Genomic DNA, 19,439 nt, shown 5'->3' with positions numbered 1-19,439 from the left:
CTGCGTGAACTGTGTCTGTCAACCATCATCTGTTCAGGGAATTGCTGGTTGGAAGGACATATTACCGCCCAGCTACCGCCTATCGAGTCGAGAGCCATGCTTGATTGTCTGGGCCGTCCAAAAGGTACAGCGTCCAGAGCGTAGAGTTTTCGAAGACTGAGGTGGTTGACAGGTGGCCAGCACGAATCAATGGCATCCGAAGATGGTGGTGAGAAGCCAATGATGATATTCCTCGAGCGTCACTGGGGAAGCAGGGTCAACGACCGGCGTGCCGCGGAGATGTTTAGCGCAGCCTGGCTGTCGACGGGTCAATGGGCCAGAAGCCCACACGCTGACCGCCACTTGACAGCGATAACCTTATGGGATTCTCACAGTCAGAGATTGTAATAATTCAGGGCTCTTGGGTGGAAGGAGAAGCTGTGGCGTTCAGCTTGGAGGGTGGCCTGAACCTAAAGTAGAGAGCGGATGGCCAAAATGCTGGTGAGAGAAAGGAAGAAGAAGGAAAGATCCATGCATCATGCATAGTGCATGGTGTTCTACCTTGCTCCAGGCCTTCCTACCTAGGTAGGTACCTGGACATTGTGACATTCTAGGGGCCACCCAGGGGGCACGGAGGGCAAACACGCCTGGAAGCCCTCGCTATGCATGCAAACCCCCGGCCATCACCGCCTAGCAATCAGTTAGCCCGCTCCCTAGCCTCTCTCCCCCTCTGCCTGCCCTTCCGAGGGGCCATGTACTACGGTAGCCCAACTTCGGATCGACTCACAGAGAATTACCCGACATTTGGCTTGCAGCACCGCCTACGAGTAGCTGGGACACTCGAATTATTACTCGTTCAGCTGATTGCTCTCTTCGTGATGGCCTGCAGGCCGAGTGACAGCTGTCCGCCACTGGCTCTCTTCTTCCCTCATCCCTTCAATGAATGCCCTTCGCAAGCAAACAAAATCCGGGCGAGAAGAGCCAGGCTGGGCCACCCCCAATCGCTCGTACTACTTAGGTACTCAGTGCAACTCAAATGCCGGGAGGGTGACAGCTGACCATGTCCTTCCTGTTGTCGCAGCCCTTGTAATATGCCAGTGTCGATGACCCCATTCTGCCTCTTGATGATGCCTTCTTTTTCCCCAACATGATGATAAGATCTCCTGGCTCTTGGTTGATTCTGCGCTCACGTGATCTCTATATCAAAAATCGCTACCAAACCCGCGGTAACCCAGGAATGGAGTGATCGTAGGTAACAATGGGCAATGACCTCCAATGCGCTTATTTCGGCTCGTCTCGCTTATCTCACGCCTGTTCTCCGATCTCGCTGGCTCATTGTCTGCCCGGCCTGATCTCCCACTGGTGCCTGGCTAACGTGACCACATCCAACCCGACGCGGAACTTTGCGATTCTTCTGCAACAAATCGAGTTATATTATGCAAATGATATCACTCAGATATATTTATTCTGCCAGCAATGCTATGGTACAATATCGACTTGACTTTTTGAGCTGGTGGGTTTGAGCGGCGTATCCTCGCTTGCTCATCTAAGCCATCATTCGTAGAACGAACTGGACATTGATCGAGGGACCGAGTAATCTCGATGCCATAAAGTGATGCAGCGCAATCTAGCAATAGAATTCCATCGTCCAGTGCAGAATGAATCATGTTTCGTGTGCTCATCACTTACCTGACCAGTCCAGCCACAGGTGCGGCCTGCCGTCGACTCAATGAGAACAGGGCAATCTCGCATTTTGGGCTGACAGCAATGGAGAAAAAGACCTGAAAAGCCACAGCTATGCAATCAAGAAGACCAAGCTGCTCATCTCTCACCGGACGCTTTGTCCGGCCGGCACCTCCTCTTGTGTGCCCGCTCATGTGTTTGATCTCCCTTCACCATACCGAGGAAACGTAGGCTCATAACAGACCGAATCTGCCTGGCTTACCGTATCGAGGGCATCGTATCTGCGAGACAACCACTGCCTTTGCAGAAGCGCCTTTCCTGTCAAAAGGACCGGCAGCCTGGTCTCCTTTGGTCCTGCCAGACTCGTCCATGATATGCTCGTGCTTCGCATCCGGACAAGGCGGCTGCGGCCGACACATTATGGTAAGATGTAACCCGGATCTCCATGTCTTTTCTCTTTTTCTTTCTTCTGTTGATTCCCGTTTGTCAAATCTTGCTCTTGAGTAGGCCTAGCCATGACTGTTATCGACAGTTCGGGGTGAGGGCATTGAGCCATCTATTCATTCGTACGTATTTGGGGACGTTGAGAGGTCATGGATTGTTTCAGCGCCCTTGCAAGCTGTTGCAAGACATTGCTGCTGCCTCGTCTCTTCCAGCTCCAGCGCACCGACTTTTCGACGTCTCCAAGTTCGACGCCATTCTTTCATTGAGCGGTCTGTTCTCTCGTAGCGGGTTAGAGTATGGGTCAAGGCATCAGCTGCATAAGGACTTTGGAGACGAACGGCAGGCGCGCATCGATCATTACGGGGTTGGCACGTCGTCGGGGGCCGATGAGGAGTGGGAAGGGAGAAAGACTGCGGAAGGATGAGACTGCGGGAGGATGAGACTGCGGTACCGGCCTGGGTGACTGTGTCACTTCCAAGGTTGCGTGGGCTGCCCAGATCGGCCCCCACCAACTAATTGGCGACTCGGCGAGAAATTGGGACCTGCATCAACCTCTTGTCACATGGACTCGTGGCCCTGTACGAGCTTCTCCGGATCAACATGGAGTCGATGAGCCTTTGGGCCGTGTTGCTGTGTTTCGAGCAGATTCACGATGGCCATGATGGAAGCGAGAAGTCTGGCCTCTCGGATTGTGATGCTGGTGCTGCTCCCTGCGACACTGCTTCTCCAATTCTGCCGGCAGTCCTCGCATCTTTTCCGACGCCCCAGTTGCCCACGCACACTCAAGCCTGAGGTGACACAGGCCCAGCCATTTTCCATATCGATCCCATACTATGCCTCCGCGACCGAGTTGCCGGCGAGGCTGCCCACGACAAAAGACATTGAACGATCTCGAGGGGTCTTGTCAGAGCGCCTCACCGCAAAGGTCGTTACGGTGGGCCCTCATTTTGTGGTCAAGTATGGCAAGGGCATTGACCTTGAAGAAGGGCGAATGATGATGTTTGTGCAAAGCCGGGCCCGAATGCCAGTCCCCCGCGTTTACGCCATCTATCACGATCGGGGCAAGAACTTCATCGTCATGGAACGAGTGAATGGTCAGACGCTACACGCATTATGGCCCAATCTCACCGCCTCGGAGAAGAAGCTGATTGCGAACCAGCTCGGGGAATGTTTGCGTCGAATGCGTGCCGTTCAATCACCAAACGGATTTTGCAGTCTCGACGATATCCCGCTGCGCGACGGCCTGTTCTGGAGTGGCCATGGGGATCAATTGCCAGGCCTCGGCGGGCCTTTCGCCACGGAGATGGAACTCAACAACGCAATCATTAAGAAATGCCAGGCTATAAAGGCCATCGAGGGGAAAGCCAGTTTCTATCAGGAGAGTCTTCCCCTGGTGTTCCGCGATCACCCTCCGACTCTTACGCACGGCGACCTGCAACCCAAGAATATCATGGTCAGGGCCAAGCCCAAGTCCGGACTGGAGATTGTCCTTCTGGACTGGGAATTCGCAGGTTGGTATCCGAGTTATTGGGAATATTCTCAAGCAATCATGGCCTGTGGGTGGTTTGAGGACGATTGGCACCATTGGGTAGGCAAATTCTTAGACCCATATCCAAGCGAGTACGCCTGGCTGCTGATGTTGGAAAATGAGATTGGATGGTAATTGCCCTCGCTGTCATTATCCCCCGGTCCTTGGACTCATTCAAACCGCCACCATCACTTTGTCCGGCTCATCTCCTGGAGAACTCCTGCGGTCCGCAAGTCACCAAGCGCTTGATGCACCCAGTGCCGGCAATCTCGCTCAATTCGCACGCCGGAAATGCTTCGGATGCGAGGTACGGGCACATTCTGACAAACCAAGTCGACTCGAGGCAAGTCCTCCGGTGCTACTTTCCCCCTCGGCCACATCTTATACAGGCTCCTGGACTTCTCGGGTCGCTCGCTTTTACAGGCTTCGTACCGAAAGCCCGCCGTGTGGGAACCGACGGTGTGGTACATGAAGCCGCCTTTCTCGTCTCGGTGTATATAAATGGCTGCGTGGAAGGCGGGCAGGCGCTTGTACTGGACCTCATACACTGTCATCATGGCCATTTCGTGCGAGGGGGTGGCTTCTGGGGATAGGTGGGTGGCCTTGGGAGGAGTCGAAGTTGTGATGGGATTGATTCGGAGACTCTCGTTGATTATATGTGATTGCGAGCAGCAGTGACAAGCAGCAACAAGCAACGGACCAGCCGACAACACGATTTGATGAAAACCCGCAAACAAATGAAGATTCAGATGGAATGGGTGCTCTTCAAGAGGAGAAAGACGATGACGAAAAGATGCTGGGAGAGCTCAGAAGCGATGCGAGTCGGCTGATGATGATAAATGATCAGGCTGAGATGGACAACACCGCCAAGGCTTCTTGCAAGGTGGATGTCTATCATTGGTGGATGCACGGCCTCAGCCTGGAATCCTACGTCGCCCGGCAGGTTTTAGCCGGTTGGGATTGCGACTCCGAAGCGACGAGCAAGGCTTCATTTCCAATACAGCCGCAGTTGAACCCCGTGTTCGATTGCAATTGTGCTGGATGGATAAGCCCGGGTGATACAACATCTGCTGGAAGGTCCAATCTCGCGTCTTGCCGATTTCCCTCAGAAAGCCGGTTGTGTTATACAGGAAGGCGGACCGGCACCTCCCTCCTTCGCTCAGTCCGACCAAGAATCTCTCTCTCCTGCATTTCGCTGTGTCGTTACACGTCGACCGTCATTTTCTCCTCTGCTTCTTTGGTACCCAACCGGCTTTGTGCCAGCTGCCGCCACGGAAACTCGCCTGCAGAGTCCGTACAGATCTTCGACTGATCCTGCTGCTCAAGCAACCGGTTGTCGATCGAAACTGTGGCCTCCTGTCCTCAGAAGGAAGTTTCGGGGAATGATGTCTTTGTGCAGATAATGAAGTGAAGGCAGCAGTTCTATTCGTCGAAGGAGCTGGTCAGCCAGCATCAACATCGTCTTGAGAGAAAGTCTGCCACCGCAACACTGAACCAAGTCTTCCAAGCTAGGGCCGTGAAGCTCAAGGACCAGGACCTCTGACTACCACCCGCATCCACGTTCCGCACCAACTGACGTTTAGCCCCGATTTCGATCCGCCTCACAAAATGGTCGCTGCTGGTGCTCGCGCCGCCACCAGTGTCGCCGGTCCTTTGCGTTGTTGGCCTATGCCATTTTGACGATTGCAGTTTCCTCTAGATTCTGGTCTTCCCTCGTGGCTTCCTCTCGATGTATCAATCACTGGGTGGTGGCTGCAGGTGGTTCGAATCTGGTTAAGGGCGTAGCTGCCCCTTGTAATCAGAGCAATCTAGAGAGCGCTGGTAGGTGAGAGACAACAACGACACGACCACCATCACCGCACCCATACCAACATACCTCGTGCGTCTTCTTTCGTGGCATCAATGCATCATCGTCAGTCCTATGGGCAAGTCCTCTGAAACCTCCCCCTCAACGCTTTGCTTCGCCTAGTGCTCTATTGGCACAGTGACTACGCCGGCTTCTGGGGTTCACTGTTCAGAATTACATCCACCCTCGCTTCTCTAGCGGAGGATGACCGTCGGGTTCACAAAGAGACGGGTCCGTGACCGCTCTACAGCCTTGCACACGATGTTGAACATCTAGATGGCAAGCTCGACAACATCCTCGGAGATTGTCCCGTCGTGGAGGCCCTGACGTGTCACACCTGCGAGGAGTATGTCTCTACTACTCGGGTGTAGGCCAACGGTGACTAGTCTAATACTGGACCAGTTTGCAGACTATTTCGACCGACCTGACTATACGATGGCAGATACAAACGAGGAAATCTTTCGATGCAAGAACTTGAAAGGAAAATGGGTTGTAAAACATCCATCCGCCGTCCTACGCCATCTTCCACGGGGACAAATGATCCACCACAGCCACCTGCTTGCCGGCGACGGCAACGACAGGGTGAACGCCCACGTCGATCGGGCTAAAAAAGAAATCAAATAAAAAGGTCCGAATCATGTACCTGGCGATGGTATGCATGTTGTGGGTTCACTCCTCCTCGGCCGTGCAGGCCCATCCCATGGAGCAAGCACTACCTCGTTACCATCATCTCATCCGGTGCTCAGATCTACTATGTCTTCACGCGCTGCGTACACATTCGGAAATTATCTCCTGCCAACAGCCTGTCGATTGCCTCGCTTCTGCTGCTTTTCTTCAACACTGGTAAAAGCAGGCGAACATGTCTCCCCGATAAGACCAGGGTTCCCAACAATCATGGATTCACGTCTTTGCTCCTCGAAAGTAACCGAATTACAGATGTCCATCTACCCAAGGCTTGTTTTCGCTTCTCTGGACTGTGAGGACGACGGGCAGATTCTTATTCCACTTGGGACAGTAAGGCGGGCGCATGAGGGGGCAGCAACAGACAGAGAAGACCGGGACCAGCTCACGCATGTGCGGCGCAGTGATTACCAATACAGGATTGAATAACGTCGAAAGAGCTCTTGTCACGAGGCCCAGGAAAACTTGAGGCCCAGAGTCGCTTGCACGCCAGCTAGACAAGTTGTCGGTCTTGATTTGACCGGAATCCGAATGGACCTGTCGGTGCTTTTATTCTGGCCATCCGGAATAGGAGAGGGCTTCTCACTAGCCTGAGAGAAAGGCTGCCAGGGCGTCAAAGACGTCAACCCCGGTGGTGCCAAGAGGGGAGGTTTTTCGGTGTGGTTACACAACGTTGGCGCAGGAGTCTGGCACACTACGAGGTACACGATAGGCTTGATCCAGAGGCGGCCCTTTTCATTTTCCACCTACGCCCTCTCGATGGATGCTTTTCTACTGCCTTTTCCCACACCTGCCGTGGCATGCGTGCAAGTGGCGGTCGGGCACCAGTCAGGATCCGCGAGGCCCGTTTAGCCTCTGGGTTGGAATTTAGTCTCTGGATGTTGTGTTACTCGTACTCCTTGGGGTGAGAGTGCCCTTCTGATCCATTGCGAGAGAAAAGTTGGTTTCTTTCCCCCCTCCACTCCCCTTCTTCCGCCCCGCCCCCAGCGGTCTCCTTTGCCTTGTTCCCTGCCCCTGCCGTGTGTGCAGATCTTGACATGTGTTTGGATATTGTGGGATGCAGAGCGGTGGTGGCATCAAATTGACGCTCACATCCAACCCAGGCGAGCCGGAGAGTGCTGCAGGTGTTGATGATGGCGGGTCGACAGGGCAGTTTGAGTAAAGACTGTTGTCGGCTAGTGAGGGTCCAAGCTTCGCCGAAGCAGGGAATCTGCAGATTTACTGCGGTTCAAAGGAGAATGCCGATGGACGAGGACGAGGAGGTGGAGGTGGGAGGTGGGAGGTGCAGACGCGGATGCAAGAATGCATGAATGCATGAATGATCGAGTGAGTTGAATGACTGAATGAAATGTGACTGATATGATCAGAGCCGCCAGGGATGCAGCCGCTTGGTCGACCTATCGTCGCTACCGCTGGTGGGTATGTATTTACATCTCCTCCTCCTCCTCCTCCTCCTTCTCTGCCTCTTTCTACCTCTCGCTAACCCTCATCCCATCCCATCCTCGTCCTTCTCCTCTCCTTCTTCCTTGCAAAGCGATCCAGACATCTCCTTTCCTTCCTCGCAGTGACCTCTCTGTCTCCTCCTTGGTACCTCTCATCTGCCCCTTCCCGTCTTCTTCCATCTGGCTTGCTCCCCTTGTCGTCGTTCGTTCCTAATCCCCCTCAAATTCAACAGTGACAACAGAGTCTCCTACACCCCATACAGGCCAAACATCCGCTTCAACCATGGACTTTGTCGCCACGAGCCCAGAGGCATACTTTCAAGGCCGGGTCGACCACATGCTGCACGTGTCGTTTCTTTCAGACCAGTTCTATCAGGCGCTTTTGTCGGGTCGAAACGCCGTTGACCGGCGACGGAACCACGTCGTGGTCGTGCCGGCCCGGTCCATCGTCAGTATCGACTTTAGAACCTGGCACAATGGCGGAACGGCTGATACGGGTTTCCATCACTTTGACCGACCGGCCGAGCTGGCGGGCAATGGACCCGTGTCGGTGCGACTTGCCCACTGGGGCGGCCTGCTCTTCATGGCGGTTGAGTTTTCTGGGCCAGATCGAGGAATCAACCCTCTTCAGGACGAGGAAATCACCAACACCTATGGGGTAATGCTACCAGACCCTTCTTTTCTTTCCGAAGCCCCCAGAAAGTCGCGCCACTGCTGACACTACAGTTTTACCTTGTCTCGAAAAGCCCGCATGTCTGATGAAGCTATTGAAAAAGATGTGGGAGACCTACGACTCGCTCAGTCTCCTGCTGTGGCTTTATCCCGCCACTCTCCCGGACGAATTGCCGCCGGGTAGGTTGTTGGATTCGTGGTCACGACAATTGGACGCCGTCCATGGCGCCCTGGCCGCGTCCATGACAGGCACGGCTTCCGAGTACCTCCACCAGCGCGTCATGGAAGCGGCCAAGGGCGACGAGTACGTCCAAGACGCAAACATTGACGACGTGTACGAAGTCATCGGGCTCCATCGCAAAACCGACGTGTTCCTGAATGCTCTACGGGTGGAACGAGACGTCGACAATAGGCTTCGGATCTGGGTCTCGTACCGTGACGACTTATCCTTCCTACTGGCCAAAATGGAGAAATGCATGTATCTGATGAAAGGTAATATGGAGATGGCTTAGGAGGCATTGATCTATGAGAAAATGGGGCGGGGAGGCGGCAGCTTTGACATGGAATGACTTTAAGCTGGTGGAGGTGTGCTTGACTTTCGGGTTTTTATATGTCTTTTCACCATTTTGAGGGATGTTAGGCCATCAACATATGGTATAGAACCGGGCTTTCTCGGTTGATGTTGGTTGTTGGCTTTGTCTGCCCGGTACAATGTGTCCTTCATGTATGTAACTTGAGCCACAGGCTGATTTTGGCCTCGTGAAAAGTTCGTCTTTTGGCCGGCAAGAGTCTTTTGCCTCAGCTTCGCAACGCAACTTGGAAAGCAGTTGACCAGGTGTATTGCAGCTCTCTACGAGGTACTCCGCCTTCCTCTCCTGTCCTCTCGTGATGATGAATGTCCGTCGTAGCGCCGGATGCTAGACCGGGCATTGCTGATGGCAGGTGGCTACCAGTCATGACGAAAGCCGTCTGGACTAGCTCCGGGGGCTCTGGATAGGTCGCTAGCTACCTAGCTATGCATTGGGTCGAGTCGTGAGTTGCATCACAGTGTAGCGCGAGTAGGGGTGGGCTGGTTAGCAATCGACCAAGATCGAGCAAATCGAGCAAATCGAGCGATCGAGCGATCAAAGGCGAAAGTCAACGTGGATGTGGAACTCAGAGTTGTTCTTCCCTCGTTCCCCCGGGAGGAATCGTGATATTCTGGGTATCGAGGTTCCCAGGATTGCTCGGTGACTCGGTAGGTGTCTGGTACTTCCGGAGGTACCTAGGTATGTACCTTTATCGTTCAACCTTGTCGTAGTTTTCGGATGTCCGCACACCCACGCGGCTGATATGGTTACCTTTGGGACGTCTCATGCAACCGATGGTCTCAATTCGTTCAACATTGATGCGGCCGTCAATCAAGGATACGGTGCTGATGCCATATGTGAGCATGGATCACATTCCCCAGATGGAGAGGCACGGTAGAACTCACATACATGGCTCATGGTCGCGACGTGGTTTGGCGGGCGACAGTGGCCTGATTGTCCCGCCCTTTCCGTTGGCAAATGTACGCGACTGCATGAATACGAGGCTGGTGCGCTGCCGCCCAACTAGTCAATCCGGTTTGCAGAAAATAGGAGGTCAAGGCCGGTCGAAGGGGTGAAGCGGGAGGGAATTGACAAGTCACTTGATGCTGCTCACTGGCTCATAGCTTCCTCTGCCTGCTGGCCCCCTTGCCTGGCGTGAGAACCGCGTCATGCAAAGTTGAAAGCGATTAGTGGTTTGCGAATGAAAAACCTTGACGAGACAAGGTGGCTGTTGTCAAGTCCGCTTCACCATCACCATCCTCCTCTTCAACGATGGCGTCCTGACTGGCTTAACCTGTGTCGTTTGGGTATGCTTCCAGTCCAGCTTTCCCACCATAACCAGCTTCGAGTCGAGCAAGCTAGCCCCCCGCGCAGCAGGGCCAATGAAGCTCTCAGCCCAACCTCCTGCTTGAGCGCCACTTACCTCAGTGTCAGGACGGTGCTTTGGCAAGTTGAGACCCATGTCCGGTAGTTGTGGTGAGGGGGGAGAGAGTCTCGTGTCCAGGCATACGCAGGGTAGAAGGAGGAGGCGTCGATGGCAATGGACTTGGCCTGGTAATTTGGGTCTTTTTGTTCGTACGCAGGACGGGAGGTAATGTACTAGGTGGTTGGGTTAAGCAAAGATGGTGGTGGTGGTGGGGATTTGTTGGCGCAGGCGGCAGGCAGGAAGCAGCGCAGGGAGGGACTCGGAGTGAAAAGTGCAGGTGGGCATAGGCCCCACGCCAACTGGAAATGCGCAGGCAGCCGCCCCCTCGACTCCGTTCTCTCCCACTGTAACTCTTACCTACCTAGCTCGCTAGGTACACTCTGACCACCCCAGGGTTGATCAACTCAGACTTCCCGGCTTTGCCGCAGCGAGCCAACAAACTAAGGAAACTACCTTAGGTACCTAGGTAGGCAAAGCTCCCCCTGGAGTCCAAGTCAAATAATAATACATAGGCATAGTAGCTGCCCAAGGTGCCTCACTGACTTAACTGGCTACCAGGCAGCTTGCTTGCTGTGCTTACTGTGCTTGCTCTGCTTCGTCTCATGCACTCCATGCCAGTCCCCGCCAGTCGCCTCGAACTTCGAAGAAAAGAAGGGGAAATTCTCACTTTGTAGGTGCTCCAAAGTGAGGCGGAGGCTTGCAGCATGCGAGGTGTCAATGCAAATCCGGATGCAGAGATGCCATCACGAAGTTTACTGGATGGATATTCAATTGATTAACTACCTATCGTACTGGGCCGGGGCATGCTCCGTTGCTTCTCATGAGCCCCCAGGCCCCATTTTATTTGTTGTGATTTGGCTTTCACTGCCCAGGTGCCCCGAAGATGAAGTTTCGGCCGCCGCCTAATGGCCCAACGGAAGCCACCGGGCCAACTAGGTAGAAGTGGTCATCGCAAGGTTTACAGCTGGGGTGTCAATTGTTGTTAGGCTGGTGCAGAGCCCTCTAACTACCTAGGTACCTACCTAGGTAGGTACCTAAGGAGCTTTCGAGTCATGGAGCCCGTGCTGGAGGTGCTCTCTGCCTACCAAGACCTCATCTCATACATGGGAGCAGCCGACCAAGACGTTTAATTGTAGTGCAGACTACATCTACCACTGCGTCACTGTTGTACCATATCTTACGGGCAAAGCACATACAGGTATCCAGAAGACATGGCTTGTGTGACACCGAGTCCTGACCCCTTTCAGCCTGGAGCCTTGTGTCTCGCTGGTCCCGCAAGGCTGAGTTGACCCCTGGAAGCACTTGCAAGGGTGATGGACACGGGTGTCAAGGTAGGTAAGCAGGGTAAGTAGCCAGCATGGTAAAGATGCGGCCGCCGAGGTCAAGGAGATGAGGACGGTGAGGTGGTGAGGTGGTGAGATGTTGAGGGTGATGAGGTTGGTGACCCAGCGACCATCGCAGTCGCAGCCAGGTCGACGGCCAGCGCAGCCAGCGCAGTCACCTTCCTGCGACCGCAGTTGAGTTCAATGAAGCCATCATCCCCACCATCTGGCTGTCTTCCCCTGTCTTCCCCTGTCTTCCCCTGTCTTCCCATGTCTTCCCTCTCATCTCTGTCTCCTCTGCTCTCCTTGCTTTGCCTGGTTGATTCCTGCTTGTTCTAGTATGGATTGCTCCCATCAGGCCAGTGGTGACAAATGACTTGCGTTCCCTGGCATGCGCAACTCACGTCTCACATCTTCAAAGTTGCACGTCTCATCTTGCATCACTCATCCCTTATCACTCCTCTACACAGAGCATCCACCAGCGTCTACTGGCTATCGGTTACCTCTCTCCACTTCTCTGGCATCCTTGCCTTTCGGATCGACCTCGCCGTTCTCTAAAACCACATCCTCCCAAAGGACCTGTGTCATCAGCATTGCCTTTCCACCTCATCAACCTGCTCTTCGTTTACCACAGGAAGATCTATCTGAATTGCCTCACCTTAACATCGCTCGGTTGCAACAAAGCAGTCACCGCCACGGAAACTCCTGCCATTAAGCCTGAATGACCCCCGACGCCATGGAAGCCTCGCACTCCGAAAGTATTCCTCGCCCAGGCACAGAAGCGAGGTCAACCACACCAGCTACACCGGCTACGGCCTTTCAAGTCCTCCAAATTGAGGGTTGGACTCCTACTAACACTGTCGCCTTCTACCCTTCCTCTGAACATCCACAACTGACTTTCTTCATCTCGGTCCTACACTGCCTGGTGGTAAATGCCAACGATGACAGAGTCAACGAAGACCTGGAGCTGCACCACTCTGGCGATCAGAAGGATCGGAGCCGTATCTGGCCGTTCGCAAGTGTGCTCTCTGCTGTGAGAGACTCAGTCTGTCACTTGTCCAAACTGCCAGGCTTACAGATTCTGGTCAAAACCCTCTTTCAAATGGACCTCCATCGCCTGCACCACCCTGCAACCCTCCTGAAAATCCAGACCGGCAGACTCGGCCAAGAGATTCAAGTGAGCCGGTTCTTTCTGGTACTCTTCCACCGAAGCGAGATAGCAGACAAGTCCGAGATCTGGCGCAGAGTTTCGGTACGCCAAAAGGGTCAACGCGCCTCAGACAGTGATCCTACCACGATTGTACCGGGGAAAATCATGAATGTTCGAATGAGCATGGATGACGACGGTGTCCCAGCAATGGAAATCTTCCAGCTTTACAGGCTCAACAAAGAGACGGAAGATTCAACCGAGTTCTACCATTCGTTCCAAGAGTTCAACAAGCACATCTGGTTCCAGGAGGCAGAAGCTAGTCGCCCCTGTGGGGAGATGATTGATTACGCGTGTGACCACAACTGGAACGAGGAATGGATGGACACTTGGCTGGAGAGGCAGGGGTTGCAGCCGAATTGACCGCCAGAGCAGCCTTGGGCAGAAGCACGACTTGCACAGCCTACCGAGAGGCCATCGGAAAGGGGTCTTTGATAGGCCTGGATTAATCGCAAATTGTGTACTTCTCCCATCGACAGCGAGCTACTAAACAGCATGCAGCTGTTCTCCTGTCTGTCTGCCAGTCTGCCAATCCTTAGAATGGCAGAGATCTTCAGCTGTCCGAACGGAACCAGCGGTTAACAGGACGAAACACGGCAGGTTCAGCCGTGGCCAGGATGCCTCTGCATACATCTGCTCCTGGTGATTGCATGACTCTCGGGTCTATGGCACTTCGCTGATGTCAACAGAGGATCCATCCAGCGGATAGGCTGGTCATTAGCCAGAGTTGATGCGGGGACCTCAACACTTCGTGTTCTGTCTCTCTACGGAACCGCCTCCTGCTTCAAGTGGATGTTCGACCCAGGATGCTTGCTGGAGAATTGGCCAGGAAGCAAATGCGTAGAGATATGTCCACCTGTCAGTATCAGGCTGCAAGACGGAGTGAGGACTCCGCCGCCTCCGGGACATTGTATTCTGCATCAACGAAGCATATTCCTTTTGCTTTTGTTCCAGGATGGTTTCTAAGCCACGCCACAAGGTCGGTCAAGTTGGAGTACAGCAAGGCAGCTTCAATAGCGTGCGAATGACCATTCCCTCCCCCACACAATGTCGCCGTTGCTTCGCTTCGCTCTGCTCTGGTGCACTGGCGCTACCGACTTCGAGCACAAAGGAGATGTCGTCTCCGTATTTTCTCGGATTGCTATCCCCTGGATAGACTTCTTTGTTCCGTCTGCCACCTGGTGGCTGCGGTCTATTTTCGAGTAAGTTGCGGTCTAGGAGATTGCGTAATGACTGATACTAGCTCCAGTATCCTAAGTTGCTTTCCTCGGTTCGCCGTCTACCGGCACACAATTGGCTCTCTCCATATGAGGAAAACGAAAGGGGAAACGCTGTTGCGTATTTTCTGTCCGGCTGCTGAACAATAGCATAGACAGTGGTCGAGCGGCCTGAGTGTCAGTCCGTCCGCCTTGAGCGGGAGCTGTGGAGGAATTGCGGCACGGTCTTGCCAATGAATGTCCCGATGATCCAATGGGCATTGATTCTCGCCCAAGGGCATTCGCTAGACACTCGACCCTTGCGATGCTCACACCTGACTTGTCATTTTTGGCTGCTGGAACTCCACCGCCAGGCATAGGCACGGATATCTGATTGGTGAAGGGCGACATGCCATGAACAATGGAGCCGGGGCGCTTGAAATGTCGACTGGCTAAGGCTGAGTGAGGCTATTGGCCAAATCACCCTTGTTCCAGCCGGGGTGGAATGTCGGAGTTCAAAAACAGTTGACGCTTCAGGTTACACCAGGATGGCGGCAGCTCTCAGCTGCCTGGGAAATGCGAGAAAATGCGAGCACGCATGAGCTACGACTCAGTTGACCATTTTCAAGTGTCATCAAGACCCACGGCTCTGCGAGACGCTGTCCACTGCTGCAGCCTCTGCTGCAGCCTCAGCTCATGTCTTCCACTTGGCCTCTAGGCGTGGCGCTCAATAGCGAAGGATAGAGCCCCGACAAAGGGCAGGGACCAGCTGCTTGCTAGGACTTTCGGCCTATCAGGCAAAGAGCCGTGCACGTCAAAGGCAAACTCTACCACAATCGACAGAAAATACTGCATCCAGCCCACCAGAAGATGCCGTGGGCGCTCTGAAGCTTGGCCTTGTTGAGCAGAGAAGAGGCACATGCGAAGAAAAGTTGGCAGGTCAATCTGTCCGATCAATCCAAGAACCCTGGTCACGCCAAAAGGGCCCTCTCGGCCCCTTGCTACTCAACAAACCGCCATGACCAGGTCTTCCCAAGACCGGAAGTCGAGTTGGGCTACCTGTACGAGCAACTCGCACAGCAAACCAGCGGCAGTACCAATAAGGTCCACGCTCATGGTAGCCACCTGCCTCTTGAAGGCCAAGCCAAGCGCCACTGACAGATCAAACCCCGCGCTGGAGAAAATGGTCCAATAAATTAGTACAAGACGAGCTTCTGCAGTTTGAAGGCGTCAAGAGATCCCGACCTCGCCGATTGCACGGGGGATATGGGAAGATTTTGCGCACTCCGGTCCATCGAGATCAACTAGTTCGACCAAAGGGTTGTGCAATACGAGGACGTCGTAAGAACCCAATAGTTGCGGAGTTCCACGTCGACCAAGATCCAGCTCCGACCTCATTTCACTGCCTCACAGTGCTCCAAAGTCCAAACACAGTGGGGTGAACATATCTAGCACATGGGCTTTCAGTGACTCGACTTTTACACAGGCCCCATGACTCCGGAATCTAGCCAAGGCGACTCCATCATGGAGGACGAGATCTTGCACCAGCGGAGCCGAGTCTCCTGGGCTTACGAGAAGGTCGCCGCTATTCTGATCATCATTCTGGGTCCCTTCGTTGGACTGATCGGCGGAGCCTGCTTGCCGCTAATCTGGGTTTACTTCCGCGTCGAGCACCTCATCCAGTATCTACGGTCACCACGGGCCGCACAAGAAAAAGACACCATTTTCAAAATGGTCTAGAAAGGGTGAAAACGTAAGCCACCAACGGCATTCGATATGGAGAGATGTGTTCTAACTGGACTGAAGTGGCAGGCCGCTCGCAGTGGAGGGGGAAAAGAGATCGGCTATTGTGCAGACTATCTGAAAGATGAGTTTCGGGACTAGGAGGTGATCGGGAAGCCATGTCAGGGACCGATCCTGGCGTCAAGGCTGGAGTGAGGGAGCTATACAGCCCCTCCAAGAGCATGACAGCACCATGGACTCTCAAGAGAGATAAAGAATTGGCCGACACTTGCTGCGGCCGTGCTGTTATGCTGTCATCTTCACCTGTTCCATTGATTCCGCGCCATATTTGTCTGAAGAAACCCCCAGTGGCCCCAACCCATCTCCCCAGATCCGAACCTTTATATCGCTGAGAAGCCTTCAGCCCATGCGACCTGCCTTATAAACCTAATCGAATCCTTCCAAGATCTAGCACATCGCAGATCATATCTACCGTCCTGCTCTGAGGGTTGGACAGCCGTCTATCGTTTCCTGCCACGTTATTTTATCTTCCCCTTGAAGTCTCGGTTGAAACAATGTCCATGTCATATCAGAGCAGCTTGCCAGATTCCTGGATGACGGATTTCTTGGAAAGCCTCGTGCCTACACACGACGAGTCCTCAACCAACCCTATACCACGCGGTGGCCTTGCAGTGCCACCTCGGCTGCCTCCGCGAGGGGGCGAGCCTGGGTCGCAATATGAGACTGATTTTCGCATCCAGGTCCTGAATGTTGTCGAGGAAAGAGGTGCCCGCCAGTTCAGAGAGCTGGTGCAGCAGCGGGCCGAGGACGACGCCGTGCTTGTGCGTCGTGGTCGAACTTGTCCCTACGAGGTCCGAGAACGTCGAGAGTGCGAAGATGCTTCCTTTGCTCGTTTTCACCGTGACGTCGAGGCAGAGAGAACGGTATGCAATCCAGTATTTGGGGGTGGCAGTGAGTGCTGACCCATTGATATGTGCTGATAGCCTTCCTAGATCTTGCGAGACAAGCACAATGCTCTCGAGCAACGGCGGCCGCGGATGTTGTTCCCTCTCCCTGGGTACAGGTGGAAGCCGCACAGGGACCCAAATTGTCGCACAGGGGAAGTTGGAGTTCTGAAAAGATCTCCTTCCCATGAGGATGATGCCTCTTCTTTGGCGGTCGAGCCAATTCCGAGTCCTTCCCCTGGTGAGGATGCCGCCCTTTCTTTGGCGGTCGAGTCAATGCCGAGTCCTTCCCCTGATGCTCCTGTCATTCGCAAGCGAAGCCAAGAGCAGGACGATGTTCCCGTCACACAGGTGAAACATGAAGACATGTCAGACGCTGAAGTGGATCTGTCGGATATTCCTGAAGAAGCCAGTCAGGAGACGACGACTGCCAGGACAGCCACGGCTGCAGCAGAAAACATCCTACAAACTCCAAGGACAGCCACGGCGGCGGCAGAAGACATCCCACAAACTCCAAGCACAGCCACGGCGGCAGCAGAAGACATCCCACAAACTCCAGGGCCTGGGCGTGCACGCACGCCGGCGGTTTCTCCTTGCCAAATGGCACGAGAGGCTAGCAGGTCCTGTGCCCCGACTCCTTCAAGGACTCGGCGTGCACGCGCAGATGCGCTTCCTCCCTTCTCAATGACACTCCGGCCTAGGCGCCCTCGTACTTGGGCTCGTCGACGCAGCGGTACAGGAGAAGAGGACAATCCCGGACAGCGTGGACCAACAGGTCCAAAGATCTCAGAGCCAAGGTCCTCTCGCGCCAAATATGTGCGCGTTTCCGAAGGAAGGATTTCGGTCATGGTGCCTGCCTTGGACGTCAACATTACCCAAATCTATCATGAATCTGGACAGAGATTTTCCCGGCGTGCGAACCAGTGCATCATCAAGGCCACCAAGACAGGGTCCAAACACAACGGCTGTTACGTGTCGTTGGAACGAGCCATCTTCTCCTGCCGCTATCGAGGGCTGCATCGAGTCGTCTCGGAGTTGGAGCAGCTGCGGTCTCTGTACTGTCCAGACAGCCCACTGACCATCCCTACGGCAATGCCTTCGATGGACCCCACAGTCAGTGTCGAGGTATCACGTTGATGTGGAGGCTACTGTTGCCGTATCTTCGGGGCCATTTGCCGTGACTAGTGATGGCAGTTGCTCTGAATACCGTGATCGTGTTGATGTTGTTGTCGATGGCGTCGACGGGTGTATTTCACATCTTGCCTTGTATATTGCGCGCCGGAAGATTGTTGTTCCATTTTCATCCGAGGTCAACTGCCAGACTTGCTCAGAGCAGTGAGGCGTTGCCGCATCTCTGTCTCCCTCTGACTCTGGAAGAAGATACACATCTCTGCAACTGATCAGGTAGGCTGCTTGCGTCCACTACAGGTTTCTCCGCTGCAAGCAACGACATCTGCCGGAATGGCTTCGCACAATCCATGGCAGGTAAAGAAGGTTGCGCTGTCGCCGCCTTCGCTGGCGTCTCTCGCTGAGGCCATCGCTTCGGGTCTCTCCTCCAACTTCGCTGTCTCCTCCTGTTCAATGGCCACTCCTCCGGACTTGACAGCTGCGCCTTATCACCTGGCGGGACCGGGACTTGGCGGCTCTACTCGCATCGTCGACGTGGGCGGGCCACCGAACCTCGCTCCATCGCCGAACTTGACCAAGAAGTATGACCTGGCCGCCATCGCTCGGCAGGTCGACATGTCCCCTTCGACAGGCTTCTTGCTCGGCGCGGGCGCTGGGCCCTTTTATGTGCTGGGCCAAAACTCGGAGCTCATGCCCAACTTTGCGTATGGGACCGCCGCCGGCCAGGGTGGAGGGGCCGCCGACTCAGTCCGCAACCGCACGCACTATGCGAAGATCACCGCCGCAGACACGGTGTGCTGCGCCCCGATCCCGCAAGAGAGCACGGGTTTCGCATTCATGTGCAATCTGTTCTGCTCCGACGGCGTGCCCTGCGAGTGTCTGCACGTCACCGCGCGGTCGCGCAGCGGTCCGCTCAACTTCACGGCGACCATCCAGCACGCTCTGCAGGCCGCCTTTGGGGACAAACTGATCTCGCTGGGCGGGGTGTTTCTGATCAACAAGGGCACGGCCAAGCTGCACGTCATGCCGGATTTCCCGACCCAGCCCTTCACCTCGCGGGCCGACGTCGACAGGTGGCTGCGGTACTTTGACATGTCCTTTGCGGCCGAGGAGCCGCCCTTGGTGTGCCTGAGCGTGTTGCACTCGGGCCACGACGGGGGGTTGGCCCTGCGCATGGAACACACCCACTGCTTCACTGTCTCTCCCGAAGGTGTCGCCGCGGGTGGGAATGGGGATAGAGAGACCACAAAGGGCGGACACTATCATTACGACCTGGACGAGACGAGGGACGAGATCGAATACGAAGGCTGGTTCAATGTGGCCGAGCTGCTGTATCGGGTCGACCAGCCTGGGAGTTGATTTGTTAGCTTGCCTAGGTAGCTTTTGTGGAAGGTGTTAATACCTCCCCTTTCTTAATCTTTCAGTACTACGCCTAAAGTTCCCCATGATTCATGAATCTTAGGGGGCGAGGGGCGCCTAATTTCAAGCCTGGGGCCCTGACGGCTGCCCTAGAAGGAGCCTAGCCTACCTAAGGCAGTGTAAATAGGGGGTGTCGGCACTCTCAGCGCTTTCCATACCCAGTTCCTTTACCTGGGTTGCACGTTGTTTACCTAGACACCTATAACCTGT

The 19,439-nt window shown here is 54.5% G+C and overlaps 7 protein-coding genes across 7 annotated transcripts; 6 read left to right on the top strand and 1 right to left on the bottom strand.

Moving 5' to 3' along the window:
• Window positions 1-2,758: 2,758 nt before the first annotated feature.
• On the top strand, window positions 2,759-3,769 carry Z520_12175 (uncharacterized protein; the record flags this gene model as incomplete). The annotated part of the gene is made up of 1 exon (XM_016782662.1): window positions 2,759-3,769. One exon carries the CDS (start codon window positions 2,759-2,761, stop codon window positions 3,767-3,769), a length of 1,011 nt encoding a protein of 336 aa, XP_016626214.1.
• Window positions 3,770-3,822: 53 nt separating this feature from the next.
• On the bottom strand, window positions 3,823-4,197 carry Z520_12174 (uncharacterized protein; the record flags this gene model as incomplete). Its single annotated transcript, XM_016782661.1, has 1 exon — window positions 3,823-4,197. The coding sequence occupies one exon, from the start codon at window positions 4,195-4,197 to the stop codon at window positions 3,823-3,825; it is 375 nt and encodes a 124-aa protein (XP_016626213.1).
• A 3,689-nt stretch (window positions 4,198-7,886) lies between these two features.
• Window positions 7,887-8,787, top strand: Z520_12173 (uncharacterized protein; the record flags this gene model as incomplete). The annotated part of the gene is made up of 2 exons (XM_016782660.1): window positions 7,887-8,261; window positions 8,350-8,787. The coding sequence occupies 2 exons, from the start codon at window positions 7,887-7,889 to the stop codon at window positions 8,785-8,787; spliced, it is 813 nt and encodes a 270-aa protein (XP_016626212.1).
• A 3,541-nt stretch (window positions 8,788-12,328) lies between these two features.
• Window positions 12,329-13,162, top strand: Z520_12172 (uncharacterized protein; the record flags this gene model as incomplete). The annotated part of the gene is made up of 1 exon (XM_016782659.1): window positions 12,329-13,162. One exon carries the CDS (start codon window positions 12,329-12,331, stop codon window positions 13,160-13,162), a length of 834 nt encoding a protein of 277 aa, XP_016626211.1.
• A 2,357-nt stretch (window positions 13,163-15,519) lies between these two features.
• On the top strand, window positions 15,520-15,879 carry Z520_12171 (uncharacterized protein; the record flags this gene model as incomplete). The annotated part of the gene is made up of 2 exons (XM_016782658.1): window positions 15,520-15,729; window positions 15,808-15,879. The coding sequence occupies 2 exons, from the start codon at window positions 15,520-15,522 to the stop codon at window positions 15,877-15,879; spliced, it is 282 nt and encodes a 93-aa protein (XP_016626210.1).
• Window positions 15,880-16,292: 413 nt separating this feature from the next.
• On the top strand, window positions 16,293-17,819 carry Z520_12170 (uncharacterized protein; the record flags this gene model as incomplete). Its single annotated transcript, XM_016782657.1, has 2 exons — window positions 16,293-16,661; window positions 16,731-17,819. 2 exons carry the CDS (start codon window positions 16,293-16,295, stop codon window positions 17,817-17,819), a joined length of 1,458 nt encoding a protein of 485 aa, XP_016626209.1.
• A 324-nt stretch (window positions 17,820-18,143) lies between these two features.
• On the top strand, window positions 18,144-19,169 carry Z520_12169 (uncharacterized protein; the record flags this gene model as incomplete). The annotated part of the gene is made up of 1 exon (XM_016782656.1): window positions 18,144-19,169. The coding sequence occupies one exon, from the start codon at window positions 18,144-18,146 to the stop codon at window positions 19,167-19,169; it is 1,026 nt and encodes a 341-aa protein (XP_016626208.1).
• Between the last annotated feature and the right edge of the window lie 270 nt (window positions 19,170-19,439).

The sequence above is a fragment of the Fonsecaea multimorphosa genome (assembly GCF_000836435.1).
Source record: "Fonsecaea multimorphosa CBS 102226 unplaced genomic scaffold supercont1.49, whole genome shotgun sequence".
Lineage (NCBI taxonomy): Eukaryota > Fungi > Ascomycota > Eurotiomycetes > Chaetothyriales > Herpotrichiellaceae > Fonsecaea > Fonsecaea multimorphosa.
The sequence above is the reverse complement of the archived record's forward strand: the minus strand, read 5'-3'. Positions and strand labels throughout refer to the sequence as shown.